Below are 15,314 nucleotides of genomic sequence, written 5' to 3'. Positions count from 1 at the left end.
CCCGGTTTTGCCAGGAGAAGGTCAAAATAATGGACCACGAGCATCTTATCAGCATTCATTTGGATTGAGGTTATTGTATTATTTTTAGCAGGGAAATGCATAATCAGGATCCGTAATGCACAGATACTTTGGCGTCAACAATATTGGGACATGTAGGAGGTGCAGAACTTGACTGAGGAGCAGTTTACAGGCCTTGGTTACAGGTGGCTGTATGGAAAATGTTAGTTTCACAGCTGGTCCTTGCGAGACGCCACCTTCGCATGCCAACAAACGCACTCAAATGGTGAACACCGCCATCTCGTGGCCAAAATCAAAACTACAATGATCAATATTTGCAATGGGATTTGGAAATAATAATACTTTAGCGTCAACAATATTGGCACATAGAGGAGGTGCAGAACTTGACTGATGTTAGTTTCACAGCTTGATCTTGTCGCTCTCCTGTGAGACAAATGCAGTACTTCAAGTCAATCTCGTGGAATAATTCTTCCAGCTCCATTCTCTTTGGCTTCTGGTCTCTCAATCGATCAGTTGCTTATCGTAAATTAAAGTAATAATACATAAATGAATGACGTGTGTGGCCAAAATAAAAACTAAAATGATCAATATTTCCTATGGGATTTGAAAAAAAATAAAGACTTGTTGATTTTGGTTGAACACAAAGTGAGAACAAAAAAAAAGAAAAGTGCCTACCATAGCTAGTGGAGAACGTAAGAGGTCCAATTAGTCTTAAGTGTGGTTGACTGGCCCGTGGAAGTAATCAAAATGTGAATGTCATGTGATTTTTGGCCTCACGGTCCTGGTCTTGGGCCGGAGGGAGTGCAAAAGCTTACAGCACCTGGTATTCCCAGGCGGTCTCCCATCCAAGTACTAACCAGGCCCGACCCTGCTTAGCTTCCGAGATCGGACGAGATCGGGCGTGTTCAGGGTGGTATGGCCGTAAGCAATTGCTGATGTCAAAGCGAGCGCCTTTATACTTGACCCACAATCCTCCTGTCACTGCTGTAGTATTCCATCCACTAGCGCATGACGAACATCCTCATGTCTCCACATATTCCAATCTAATGATACTTTATCACCCGCCCCGGTTTTGCCAGGAGAAGGTCAAAATAATGGACCACGAGCGTCTTATCAGCATTCATTTGGATTGAGGTTATTGTATTATTTTTAGCAGGGAAATGCATAATCAGGATCCGTAATGCACAGATACTTTGGCGTCAACAATATTGGGACATGTAGGAGGTGCAGAACTTGACTGAGGAGCAGTTTACAGGCCTTGGTTACAGGTGGCTGTATGGAAAATGTTAGTTTCACAGCTGGTCCTTGCGAGACGCCACCTTCGCATGCCAACAAACGCACTCAAATGGTGAACACCGCCATCTCGTGGCCAAAATAAAAACTACAATGATCAATATTTGCAATGGGATTTGGAAATAATAAAGACTTGTTGATTTTGGTTGAAAACAAAGGGACTAAAAACAAGTGCTTGGCCATAACTAGAGAATGTTACTGATCCTTTGAGGCTTAAGTGTGGTGAACTTGTCATAGATCTATGTTTATTTCCCCGTGGTTCGTTCTTTTGCTTTTTGTTGCAGAGGAGGAATCACCAACTGCAGGCGATTAGGCAATCAAGGAGCGATGCTGAAAGGTCCGACGGTCCGTGCACGCACCGCCAGAAGATGGCTTCTCGACACATGGTAAAGGTTTGTACCAGATCGTTCCGTCGCTACCTTGATTTCTATAATAATTCTTGGACTCTCCTGGCGTTGCTTTTTGTTACAGCCTTCTTAGTCGCTAATTTTAGTTTTTTTGTATTTTAGATCACCTGTAGTTTGGACTCCTCCTCTGTTCCCCTTCGCTTTTGTTTTCCTGGTGGACGTTTTGTGTTGTGGAGTTTCGCCGCATGGACTGTTTGGAGTAATTGGTGTTTGGAGAGACTCATTAAAGAACTGGAACTTTTAAGAAAACTTTGAATTCCGCACTTGGATCCTCAGTTCCTCGTACGCGACAGAACTGGCCCGTGGAAGTAAGTCAAAATGTGAATGTCATGTGATTTTTGGCCTCACGGTCCTGGTCTTGGGCCGGAGGGAGTGCAAAAGCTTACAGCACCTGGTATTCCCAGGCGGTCTCCCATCCAAGTACTAACCAGGCCCGACCCTGCTTAGCTTCCGAGATCGGACGAGATCGGGCGTGTTCAGGGTGGTATGGCCGTAAGCAATTGCTGATGTCAAAGCGAGCGCCTTTATACTTGACCCACAATCCTCCTGTCACTGCTGTAGTATTCCATCCGCTAGCGCATGACGAACATCCTCATGTCTCCACATATTCCAATCTAATGATACTTTATCACCCGCCCCGGTTTTGCCAGGAGAAGGTCAAAATAATGGACCACGAGCATCTTATCAGCATTCATTTGGATTGAGGTTATTGTATTATTTTTAGCAGGGAAATGCATAATCAGGATCCGTAATGCACAGATACTTTGGCGTCAACAATATTGGGACATGTAGGAGGTGCAGAACTTGACTGAGGAGCAGTTTACAGGCCTTGGTTACAGGTGGCTGTATGGAAAATGTTAGTTTCACAGCTGGTCCTTGCGAGACGCCACCTTCGCATGCCAACAAACGCACTCAAATGGTGAACACCGCCATCTCGTGGCCAAAATCAAAACTACAATGATCAATATTTGCAATGGGATTTGGAAATAATAATACTTTAGCGTCAACAATATTGGCACATAGAGGAGGTGCAGAACTTGACTGATGTTAGTTTCACAGCTTGATCTTGTCGCTCTCCTGTGAGACAAATGCAGTACTTCAAGTCAATCTCGTGGAATAATTCTTCCAGCTCCATTCTCTTTGGCTTCTGGTCTCTCAATCGATCAGTTGCTTATCGTAAATTAAAGTAATAATACATAAATGAATGACGTGTGTGGCCAAAATAAAAACTAAAATGATCAATATTTCCTATGGGATTTGAAAAAAAATAAAGACTTGTTGATTTTGGTTGAACACAAAGTGAGAACAAAAAAAAAGAAAAGTGCCTACCATAGCTAGTGGAGAACGTTAGTGGTCCTTTGAGGCTTAAGTGTGGTGGACTGGCCCGTGGAAGAGTACTAGTAGTAAGAGAACTACGAGTACTAATACGAGTACTAGTACTACGAGTACTCATAGTAGAACTAGTACTCGTCGAAGTAGTACTAGTATCCGTAGTACTACAACGACTTGTAGTAGTACAACTACTTGTAGTAGTACAACTACTTGTAGTACTACAGGTACTCATACTACCACAAGTGCTTGTAGTACTACTAGTACTAAGAGTAATTCATAGCAATATGAAACTTTACAGTTGAAGTAAGACTACAGTGGAGAAAGTAAAAACAGATCAATAATAAAGTACAGTGTGGCTGGAGCAGGAAAAAGTTCCTTTTAGAAGAACCTGGAGCAGAAGAAAACAGTTGATGAATCAAGACAAGAGTGTCCAGGTTTACTTGTTGAACAAAGACCGGTGCTGTGTCTCAAATCGCATACTAGCGTACTAAAAGTTAGTATTTTTAGTACGTTAGTGTGTCTCAATTCTTAGTATGCGAAATTTAGTGCGCCATGCATACTTAATTGGCATACTAACACGCCCACAAAACTAGCATGGTTCGATGGACACTAACCACACTAAACAGCCGCCATTTTAGTGACGTTTTAAAAGGAAGTTACGTCATATATAAATGCATATATATGCATATACTTAAATGTGTATTTTCAGCAGCAGTAGGAGGATAAACACGTCTTCGCTGCTGATACCAGCTTAAATATCTCGCGATTATTTAGATTCTCATATTTTTTCTTTATTTCTTTTTCCAAAGTTGCAATACGTGCTGCCAGCAGGTGTCGGCGATAGCGTTCAAACAGCTGCTTGAAACATCGTTAAATAGAAGTAGAAGAAGAAGCAATCATGTGATTTCCGGTTAGTGTGTAGCTTCAGGGTTTGATTTGAGACATACTATCTGCGGAGAATTTGCGTACTAGTTAGTATGCATACTAAACTGATGCATACTAACTTCTATCATACTAAGATTAGTATGCGATTTGAGACACAGCACAAGATGACATGATTGATCAGGTGAAAGCAATCGTGGATAAATGAACACATGACTTCCTCAACCAGACCCTGCGATGGATCACAGATTCACTGATGCACTGAGACAACAATGTTTTTAGAACCTATGAAGAACTCAAAGACAACATCAAAAAAAACAGGAACTATTGCTTAATACTGTAAAGATATATCAAAAAATAAATGTCATATGTTTCATGGCTTGATGGTCTAGTGGTTTGACCCTTGCTCTTGATGACTGAGGTCCTGGGTTCAAACCCAGAGGTGCCATGAAATTTGAGTTTTTCTCTTTGTTTAGATATAGTTGGTGTGTAGTCTGTGGAAAAGTTATTTTTTATCTCTTCCATTCTTTCTTTTATTCCTCTTTTTCTACCCTTTCCCCCCGTTCATTTCAATGGGGAAACTCTTCAACTCAACTTTCAACTCCTTCCACTGTACCCTACTACTTCTACTACTAATTCCACTACTACTACTTCTAATTCCACTACTACTTCCACTACTACTACTTCTACTACTACTACTTCCACTACTACTACTTCCACTACTACTAATTCCACTACTACTACTTCCTCTACTACTTCCTCTACTACTTTCACTACTACTACTTTCACTACTACTGCTTCAAATACTACTTCCACTACTACTACTTCAACTACTACTTCCACTACTAATTCCACTACTACTAATCCAACTACTTCTTCCACTACCATTTCCACTTCTACTGATTCCACTACTACTAATTCCACTACTACTACTTCCTCTACTACTTCCACAACTACTACTTCCACAACTACTGCTTCAAATACTACTTCCACTACAACTTCCACTACTACTACTTCAACTACTACTTACACTACTAATTCCACTACTACTAATCCAACTACTTCTTCCACTACCAGTTCCACTTCTCCTGATTCCACTACTACTTCCGGTACTACCAATTGTGTGAATGCTGCATTTTCGTCCGGAGATGCACTCTTTTCTAGTTTGTTAGTTCCTTTTGTTGTGTGGATGTTTTACGTAAATAAAGTTTTATGAACATAAATATATATATATATAGAATAGAAATGTTTATTCATCCCCAGAGGGGAAACACACTTTTACAACAGAACAGTTGAAAAAAATAATTAAAAAATTAAACGATCTTAAAAATATACAGATTATTTACAATATTAGACATTTAACACTATTAACAAAATAAAATAGAATAAAATAAAACACACAAGAAGAAAAACACTACGGATTAGCATCAGGATATTTAAAGTAGAGAGTTAAATATCCTGACACCAGTTGGGATGAAGGACCTTCTATAACGCTCCGTCCTACACTGGGGGTGCCTGAGCCTGCCACTGAAGAAGCTGGCCAGCTCCTCCACGGTCAGGTGCAGTGGGTGAAGAGTGTTGTCCCTGATGGAGGATAGTCTGGAGAGTGTCCTCCTCTCTCCCACCTCCTCCACCGAGTCCAGCGAGCGGCCCAGGACAGAGCCGGCCCTCGTGACCAGCCTGTTCAGTCTCTTCCTGTCCCGGTCCGTTCTGCCTGCTCCCCAGCAGACCACAGCGTAGTGGATGGCAGAGGCTACCACGGAGTCATAGAAGGTCCTTAATAGTGGTCTGCACACTCCGAAGGACCTCAGTCTCCCCAGGAGGTGGAGGCGCTTCGGCCTTCTTGTACACGGCGTTGATATGTGTAGACCAGTTCAGTTTATTGTTGAGGTGAACACCCAGGTATTTGAAGCTGTCCACCAGCTCAATGTCCGAGCCCTGGATGCTCACCGGTTGATGTGGTGGGGACTTTTTCCTGAAGTCAATCACCATCTCCCTTGTCTTACCGGTGTTTAAGCAAAGGTAGTTGCTCTCACACCAGTCAACAAAGTCCTTGATGACTGACCTGTACTCCAGCTCGCCCCCCCCAGACACGCAGCCCACAATGGCCGAGTCGTCAGAAAACTTCTGGAGGTGACAGCTGCTGGAGTCATAGGTAAAGTCCGCCGTTTAGAGGGAGAAAAGGAAAGGTCAAAACGGTTGAAATACTGGTTAAGTTCAGTGGCCCATCTTTGGTCTCCCCCTGCTGTGGCTCTGGCTCCACTCTGGCCATGACCTGAGATGTTCTTCAGGCCTTTCCACACATCCCTTGTATGTATATATATATATATATATATATATGTGTATATATGTATATATATATGTGTATATATGTATATATATATGTGTATATATGTATGTATGTATATATATATGTATGTATATGTATGTATATATATATGTATATATATGTATATATATGTATATATATATATATATGTATATATGTGTGTGTTGTTAACATCTTCACAGCAATGCAAAAATGAATACATCAGACGAGAACTACTGTTGAATGTGTCTCATATTTAAGCATTAAAGTTTTACCTTACCTTACCTTATTGGTTTTATTCAGATATGAAGAATGAAACTGCCAAGATATTGTGTACAGTGTTCCAGTGTCTGTTTGGTAAACTGTTCAGGATTTTATAAAAATAAACACTCATTATGTTTGATTTTGAGACAATACGCAAAAACTTTTATCTTAAAACATTTAGGGATTCTCTATTATGGTAAAAATAAACAAGTGAGTGAATAGTTCATAGCAATACAATAATTACTTGTTTATGGTAACCCTTGCTGCAGGACATAAACAACGAAAAAAAACAAATAGTTTATAGTTTGTATAACATATAGTTTTCAAAACATGTTATTTTTCATTAAGTCACATTACGTAGCAGGTATTATTAGATCATCCATTATCTACCAGAAGTATCTTTAAAGCGCTGTTTACTAGTTGTGTTGTTTTTAATTATAAATAAACTAAATACGTGTTGAACGTTCAACTAACTTCCCGTTTAATTAAATGTAATCACGCTTTGTCGATATGAAAATCATGTTTATCATTTGAATGTGTAACAGATTAGTTTAAAAAACATGCTCGCAAACAGGTATTTAAAAATGGCGCTGTTTAAAATAAAATCACTCGTCTGAAACAACTTCCTGTCTGGATTAACGTTCCGTCTGAAATTACCGTCTGCAGATGGACCCTCCTCCGGTAACGCAGACCCAGACAGTCTCTCTTCATCCTCAGTCTTCTCAGCAAGATCTGGTGATCAACTGTGTCAAAGGCTGAGGACAGATCCAAGGGAACCAGAACATCATGACGTCACTGGACACTTTCAGTAAAGCTGTCGCCGTAGATGTTTACGGAAGCCAGACAGTCGCGTGTGAACATTTGTGTAAAGCCATTGGTCCCTTTTTTTTCCTCGCTTGTTTTTTTTACGGCGTCTTTAGGGTCATTGCTTCTACCTGGCGGATAAACAACAACTACGCACTTGACAACGCTATATATTTCTAAATACTTTTTATTTTCCTTTTTAAAACTCAAACTGCACCTTTGGTCTTTCTAAGCATACACTAAATGATATATTTTCTCTGGAATAAAAGTGTTTGTTGTGCCATTTCTTTCCTCGTGTAAATTATTCTTATTGAAAACCGAAATTAATATGTAATTTAAGTCAAACATTACTTTTTTCTTTTTTTCTTTAAAACATACTACAATAATAAGACATAGGCTAAAATTTGGACCCATCTTCAGACGGGATAATTTGACCAAACCTAGTCATGACGACTAATATACTTTCGAGTGTTCAGTGGATCTAAATGAAATAAATAAAATGAACAAAATGGCTGCCACGCTTTAGAGATTATTTTGTTGGAATTTCAAGAACTTGACAAGTGTCTCAATATAAACAGTTTCCTTTTGTAAAATCCTTGCATTTAAAAATCTTCACCAAGAAAACAACCTTTGATGACAGAAAAACAAAGATTACGTTTACCTTCAACTGAACCTGGATCATTAAAACAGTGCAAGATTGAAAAACAATGAAAATAAACTAATAAATGATTCAAATAAATATAATGAACACAAAACCTTTAGAAACAGCTTCAATCATCAACAACATCGATGGTCAAACATTTGATGACCAAAAAACAAAGATTAAATTGACCTTCAACTGAACTTGGAACATTAAAAAAGTGTAAGATGGATAAACAATTAAAATATACTAATCAATTATTGATTAACATAACAGTAAACATTTCTAAAAATAGCTTCAATCATCAACAACATCGATGGTGAAAGAATGAAAATCAACATTTGACAGAAAAACTGAGCAGACATATTATATTTATATCTATTAAAAGTGAATAATGAATAAAAATGTAAATGAAAACTGAAACAAATAAATGGTTGATTAAATAATAAATATTCTGATCAGTAAACATTTAAAAAAAGCTTCAGTTGTCAACAATTGAATGATGAAGGAATATAAATGTTATTAAGATCATCTTCACGACGAGTGGTTTTCTTCTTCCTCCACAAGCAGAAGACGATGATCAGAGGCACGAACACTGCGGAGACACAAGTACAAACGTCAGATCGTCCATCGAAGGGAAGTGACCGAGCACGACTTACGCAGCACGATGACGCTGAACCCGGCGACAGCGATCCAAACTTCGAGCGCGATTGTATTCTGCTCCTGGCAGAGGCCGGCGCCGTCGCAGCTGCAAACCTTCACCGTCACCATGCCGACGCTCCACTGCATCGGGGTCCCGCCGTCGACGACCATGACGGGGGTCAGGTAGGTGTCTCGCTCGTGGCGCTTGAACAGGGCCTGCCGGGTCAGGATCTGTGCCCTGTTGTCTGAGTTTGGCATGAGAAAGAGACAAATAATTAGGATAAAAAAGAAGAGATAATCAATTAGAAGAGAGAGAGAACTTTATAAGGAATGAATGTGTCCCTGTGTCTATTAGTGTTGCATCATGGGAGGAGAATTTGTGCACTCCATCAAATAAAAATGAACGAAAGATAATAAGCACAATAAAAATGAGAAAGATTTGCACAAAAATATAAAATAATAATATAACAAAAAGACAAACTTTTAGCACTAAAGACTAGAAAATAACGTCAAACAGATGAACAGAGAACTGAAAAATAATATTTTTACACAAAAATAGAAAAACTAAATACTAAATTGGAAAGATGTGCACGAAAAAAACTGACAATAATTTGCAAGAAAAACGGAAAAATAATTTGGAAAAAAATATAAACGAAGTACCACAAAAAAACTGCCACATAATCTTTACAAAAAAAAAACAGAAAAGAAATTTGGAAAAAAATAAAATAATATGAATAAAAAGCCCTAAAAAATCATTAGCAAAACTGGAAAAATGTGCATGAAAAACAGAAAGATAATTTGCACAAAAATTGAACAATTATTAGCCCAAAAAAACGTATAATAACGGAAAAGTAGAGTTTTTTTCTTATAAGTGAAGGAAATATGCTTCTGTCAGCAACACACGATATATTTATTATAAAAATAAATGTTAGTACCAACGCAACTAGAGGCCACACCTAAATCTGACCTCAATGTCAGTACCAACGCTACTAGAGGCCACACCTAAATCTGACCTCATGGGGGTCACCCAGACCCAGTTTTAGACTTAAATTCTGTAGATAATTAAAGTTATTGAGTGTTTCCCACCTCCGTTGTCCTGCACAGTGAACGGGCTGGTCGCGGCGTCTTCAGGCCTCATGCTGAAGGAGAACTTCTGACCCTCCGGCGGGTCGTCCATGTCCACGGCCGAGACCGTCTGGACCAGCTTTGGGAGACACGAGCAGGAGTCAGGTCCAGTAGACGTAGAAGTTTAATAAAGACTCCTACCTGACCGGCAGCCTGGTACCCGTCACAGACGAAGGCCGGGTCGGCCACCAAGACGGGGGTGTTGTCGTTGACGTCCAGCACACGGATGTTGACGGCCTCGCTGCTGCTGAGACCAGGTTCACCTGAACAGGTAGAAAGTCACGGTGATGTGAGGTTCAACAACAAAAGTGTTCTTGGGACTCTCTGACTGACCAGCTGCAGTGGCGACCACGGAGATGTTGTGCCAGGCCGACGCCTCTCTGTCCAAGCTTCTCGCCACCGTGACGGTCCCGGTGTCGTCGACGTCCCACATCCGGCCCACGTCCGTGTTCAGATCGATGGAATATCTGACAGAATCCAGAGAGGAACCTCAGAACATCAGAAAAGTTGTGTCTTCTAAACTCTCAGCAGCAGAGGGCGCCAAAAACACCCCAGCAGATCTACGATAATAAAAGTTTGTTCTTTTCTTTTTTATTCTTTTTCTTTTGTATTTATATTGCATTAAAATACATTTTTAAAACCAATAAGGTGTTTTTTATAGATTATTTACATTCATATTGGGATTATAAAATGCATACAAGATGAAACTATATCGACTACAACCTTATTTGTTAAAAACATGATTTTTCACTATATTTTCTGTATTTTTCCTATATCTCTGTTGACTATAACCACGCCCACTTTGGTGTGATTGGTCAAACATTAAGGTTTGTCACCACTTGTCATAAATCCTGGTATTAATTAAGTAGCTAAGTAATTATTATGTCCTAATGGGCTCCGCTCTCGTAACCTCTCGTTCGCTGAGATTTCAGACGGGGGAGAACCTTATAAAGTAATAAAAATGTCTCACTTGACGGGCCTCTCTGGCCTCGCATGGGAGTGCACGGTTCCGACCGTCGTGCCCACCCAGGCGTCCTCCATCACGTCCATGAGATACTGGGTCTTGTCAAAAAGGGGGGGCTGGTCTTCCTCGTCCACACTGATCTGCACGAGGGCCACGTCTCTGAAGCTCTCCAGGACGTAAGGAGGGGGATCCACGGTGTTCTGGACCTGGACCTGGATCTCGTACACCATCATGGTCTTGTGATTCAGAGGCTGCGGAGACAAGTGAGGTAAATGTTAGAGGGTGTTGAGATCACATCCGGGTCACAGGACATATCAGGTTCTTCTCACCTTGTTGACCACGATGACGCCCTCCTGGGTGTTCTTGTCCACGTGGATCCCAAACACGTCTCCGTCGTTTCCTCCCACGATGGAGAACTTCATCTCCGCATTCTCTCCCTCGTCCGGGTCGCTGGCTCTGATTCTGCCCACCGAGGCGCCGGGTCGGACGGACTCCGGGACCCTGAAGTGGTGAATATCTGAGGGGAATAGAACCGACAACTTTTAATCTCCGTTTCAAAATGTCTGACGCTCGCGGACTCACTCTGAGAGAAGCGAGGCGGGTTGTCGTTGACGTCGCTCAGACTGATGTGGACCACGGCGGTTCCGGTCAGTCCTGCATACGGTCCCATCGCGTCTGAAGCCAACAGAACCAACTGGTACTTGGCTCTGGTCTCTCGGTCCAGGTAGGCAGGAATGATGGCGGCAGTCTGGATCAAACCTGAACAAGCAGGAACATCGTGGACTTCAAACCTTCTCTTCAGCGAACCGTTCCTGGATCCAAACCAACCTGTCTTGGGATCCACGGAGAAATGAGGCTCTTCTTCTCTGATGCTGTAGATGATCTGAGCATTAGCGCCCTCGTCTGCATCTGTAGCCACGACCTGGACCACCGGCGTACCTGACGGACACAAGTGTCAGAGGAGGTAGATCTTCAGAACCTTGTTGATGATGATGGACTTCACGACTCACCCCATTTTGAATTCTCAGGGACGCTCGCCACATACGTCTTCTGGCTGAATTTCGGAGCGTTATCGTTCACGTCGATCAGTTTGACGGTGATCTGGGTCTCGGGCTCCACCACGAGACCCGTCCGTCTGTCCAGGACTGTGACCGCGAGGGAGTAGAAAGGCTTTTGCTCGCGGTCCAGACTGCGTTCGGTGGACAAGTAGCCCGTGAACTCGTTCATCACAAACAGGTCGTTGGCTCCCTCGCCAGAAAGAACATATTTCATGCTGCCGTCACCAGGGTCCTGGTCCAACTGGAGCTGAGAACACAAAATAGTTAGCACGAAAAAATACAATATTTAGCATTAAAACACGAAAAGTTTGCACCAAAACACAAAATATTAAGAACATACTTCACTCAGATGACTAGCACTGAATGAAGTGAATGGACTGATAATCAGTCATGGTGGAAGGATGTGTGGATTTTATCATCTTCATAAAAATGCTGACTTACATAAATAACTAGATATAAATAGTCCGGTCGGAGGAGTATATTTGCTCATAAGAAGATACTTTTCCTCTGGGAGTAACTTCCAAAAATGTCCATGAGACTTGTCTTAAGCTCAGGGTCAGCCTGTGTTAAATCTCATCCTCCACTGCAGACAAGTTCAGACTCATATGTGCTAAGAATTGCATTGATTTCCAAATAAAAATGGTCGTTCATTTGAACCCAAATGGTGCACAAAAAATATTCAGATGTAAGAATCTGTGCGTGACACGAATTCGAGCCTTTTTCCATGTCAAAATCAACAAAAGAATTCAGACGGGTTCATCCCTTTCCATGTCTCCATTTCAATATGTCGATCATATTTAAATGAAGCACAAGACTTACATTTCTCCATTTCTGTGATCATGAAAAAACAAAAACATATGAAAACATGAATTTAAACTAACAGTTTACAATTGCTAATATTAAACATGTCTGACATGTATCACACTATTTTAAATGAGTGAGTTCATGTGCTTCTGTTTAAATGTTTATATTTTACATACACGCTTATTAACAAGAATACTGCATTTACAGAGGTGAGCAGTGGATTATTTACATTTTAATAAAACGCGCATTATTTTGTTCGATATATTATTAAAAAAACAAAGCTTATAATTCTATATCGTTTTTCTGAACTGCGTAATATGACTGTCGGGAAGTCTGCACGTTTTGCTCTTTTTATTCTCGATTCATATTAACTTTTCCCTGCGTAGTGGAAGAGGCGGGAGCTCAGATTGGCTGCTGCTGGTCTGCGATCTTCAAGCGGTGCGCGATTGCGCAGGCGCGCTGTTTAGCGGGAACATTGGATTGAATCATCTTGTTCTTTCTCTTTATTTCTCTTTGTTCTTGATCTTGTTTTTATTTTCATGAATAATTGCTGTATTGCTGTGTCTAGTTGGAAAAAAACAATTTCCAGAAGGAGACCTCCTGAGGGATCAATAAAGTTCTACTTAAAAACAATTAGCATGAAAACCATAGAAATGATTAGCACAAAAAACAAACACAAATTGGTTCTTCTGAAATATTTAAAAATAAATAGATTTAAAATACATAATTACATTTATTTTGGGGGGAGGTTTATTATTTTCTTCTCATTTCCTTGTTCATTAAATGACATTTGTAATTGTTTTATTAATATTATTAGTTTGTATAAATATTAGTAATGTCTGGTGTAAGCAAACTAAATAAAAATCTAAACTAATAAAACAAAAACTAAATGAAAGATCTTCTTACTGTGGTGACTGATGTGCCACTTCTCGCGTCCTCCCCGATGAAAAACGTTCTGATCCCTCTGGATCCGGATCCATCGTTCTGGACCATGTGTCTGCTCGGGGGCCTCGAGTCCGAGGAGAAAACCAGACCCAGCAGCAGGACCAACAGGAACAAGTTCTTCATGCTGAGAAAACATTTTAAATGATTAGATATGTTTCCTTCAGTTGTTCCTCAGAAGGTTCAATACTTACCTTGAAGAGAGACGAACGATCATCTGATTCTGAACTGATCTGGACGCGAGAGAAGCTCCAGAGATGATCCTCAACTACGTCATGATTAAAGGAAGATCAAAGGCCACCACAAAGACCTACCGCGTGCTTTGTGACGTTTATAAGATCGCGGTGTTCAAAATAATAAAAACTGCAAAATCGGCGCACGGGCCCAGTGCGTGTTGTGCGCGCGCGTTGACACGTGCTGGCAGGAGCTCGCGCGCGCGCCAGAGAATAAAGCGCGTAAAGATTATTAATTTTTTGGTAAATAAAACATAAATAAATAAATGAATATACAATAAATCATAATAATAAATATTTATAATTTCTATTTGATTTAAAAGTAATGATTCAAGAGGAACAAATAATGAGACAAAATAATCAACAATCAATAATAATATTATCTTTTATTTGTTTTAACCTTTACATTGATCCATTTTAAAAGAATACACATTAAAAACAAGAAATATTACAATAAAAATACAGAACCTGGATAAAGAATGAAACAATAAAAATGCAATTAAACTGTTTTACGGCTTAAAAGTAAGTTCTACCTAGGTATAACATTATTGATTCCTCAGGAGGTCTCCTTCGGGAAATTGTTTCATTGTTTATTGTTGAAGATCGAAAGAAAAAACCTCCAGGTCCTTCTCTCTGGTGCGGAAGTTCTTCAGCTCGCAGTGGTACTGGAACATCTCCGGAGCGCCGAACAGGAACAAGTTCTTCATGCTGAGAAAACAAACTCGAAGACTTTTTCCTGCGTTAGAAACAACAGGGAAGTGAGATTAATCAAGCTTTATGAAGAAGGGAGTCTTTAAGTTCTGGTCACGTGACCAACAAACTGCTTTACGTATTGTTTTGTAAACAAATGCATGTAATAAACTGTACCAGAGGCGACGTTGCAGTTACACTATTTAGACACTAGAGGGAGCCAGAGAACGCGTTAAACTCACATTCGAGGCGATTGCATGTTTTTTTCCCCATACAATATCTTCATTTCAAGTTTTTTAGCGACTATTCAAGTTTCTAAAACCTGCTGAACATCCAGGAGAGAAAGTTTGTTACCTAAACTACTAAAGGTATGTATTGGCAAGAATCTGGCGATAAGAAACGCATCACGATTCACGGATACACAAAGTTTAGTTAGTTCCTCACATGTTGCATCGTAAAAGTCTAACCATTTTTATGTTTGACAGACTATACGATACACATATGTGGGCTTCAGACCAGAACCTCACGTCCATTGTGTGTATTGTGGTGATACAGCTGTCATGGTTGCATGTTGCATGGATGTGTGTATCTTTAAAACAAGTTGAATAACAGAAAAATGTATTCAGTATTCAGTGTGTGTTCAGTACTAAAACTCCATTGGGCCTTTTCATACAAAAAATTGGTGGGCTTGACTGTGGAGTCTACATGCTGATGGGGAGATATGGTTGTAAGTATTTCAAATTTGGGTTCTACTTAACACGTTTATTATTCAACTTGTTTCCAATTTATTTTTTATTCTTTTTTTTTAGAATGCCTTGCGGCACCATACAACTTCACAGAAGTATTTGCAAATGAAAATATTAACCTCTGTTTTTTTTTCAAACAAAGATTGAGTTCTTCCAATATAT

The 15,314-nt window shown here is 40.2% G+C and overlaps 1 protein-coding gene and 2 non-coding genes across 3 annotated transcripts; all 3 read right to left on the bottom strand.

Moving 5' to 3' along the window:
* Window positions 1-826: 826 nt before the first annotated feature.
* Window positions 827-945, bottom strand: LOC148086803 (5S ribosomal RNA). Its single transcript, XR_015710636.1, has one exon. It is a non-coding gene; the product is annotated as a 5S ribosomal RNA (ribosomal RNA).
* A 1,152-nt stretch (window positions 946-2,097) lies between these two features.
* LOC148086802 (5S ribosomal RNA) lies at window positions 2,098-2,216 on the bottom strand. Its single transcript, XR_015710634.1, has one exon. It is a non-coding gene; the product is annotated as a 5S ribosomal RNA (ribosomal RNA).
* A 5,601-nt stretch (window positions 2,217-7,817) lies between these two features.
* On the bottom strand, window positions 7,818-13,730 carry LOC148086801 (cadherin-6-like). Its single transcript, XM_087785035.1, has 12 exons — window positions 13,678-13,730; window positions 13,448-13,610; window positions 11,690-11,984; window positions 11,508-11,618; window positions 11,262-11,438; window positions 11,009-11,196; window positions 10,686-10,930; window positions 10,049-10,182; window positions 9,857-9,978; window positions 9,677-9,794; window positions 8,608-8,835; window positions 7,818-8,543 (listed from the first exon to the last, which is right to left on the bottom strand). The coding sequence occupies exons 1-12, from the start codon at window positions 13,698-13,700 to the stop codon at window positions 8,437-8,439; spliced, it is 1,911 nt and encodes a 636-aa protein (XP_087641161.1). The 5' UTR covers window positions 13,701-13,730; the 3' UTR covers window positions 7,818-8,436.
* Window positions 13,731-15,314: the final 1,584 nt, after the last annotated feature.

The sequence above is a fragment of the Callionymus lyra genome, chromosome 2 (assembly GCF_982586985.1).
Source record: "Callionymus lyra chromosome 2, fCalLyr1.hap1.1, whole genome shotgun sequence".
NCBI classification, from domain to species: Eukaryota; Metazoa; Chordata; class Actinopteri; order Syngnathiformes; family Callionymidae; genus Callionymus; species Callionymus lyra.
This window is presented reverse-complemented; position numbering and strand designations above follow the sequence as displayed.

What these genes read in the sequence shown, in the direction of transcription:
- LOC148086801 (XM_087785035.1), bottom strand. Translation starts at nt 13,700, where the DNA reads ATGATCGTTCGTCTCTCTTCAAG. An exon ending in ATCGTTCGTCTCTCTTCAAG is followed by an intron (nt 13,611 to 13,677) that starts GTAAGTATTGAA and finishes ATGTTTTCTCAG; the next exon opens with CATGAAGAACTTGTTCCTGT. An exon ending in GTTCAGCGTCATCGTGCTGC is followed by an intron (nt 8,544 to 8,607) that starts GTAAGTCGTGCT and finishes GTGTCTCCGCAG; the next exon opens with TGTTCGTGCCTCTGATCATC.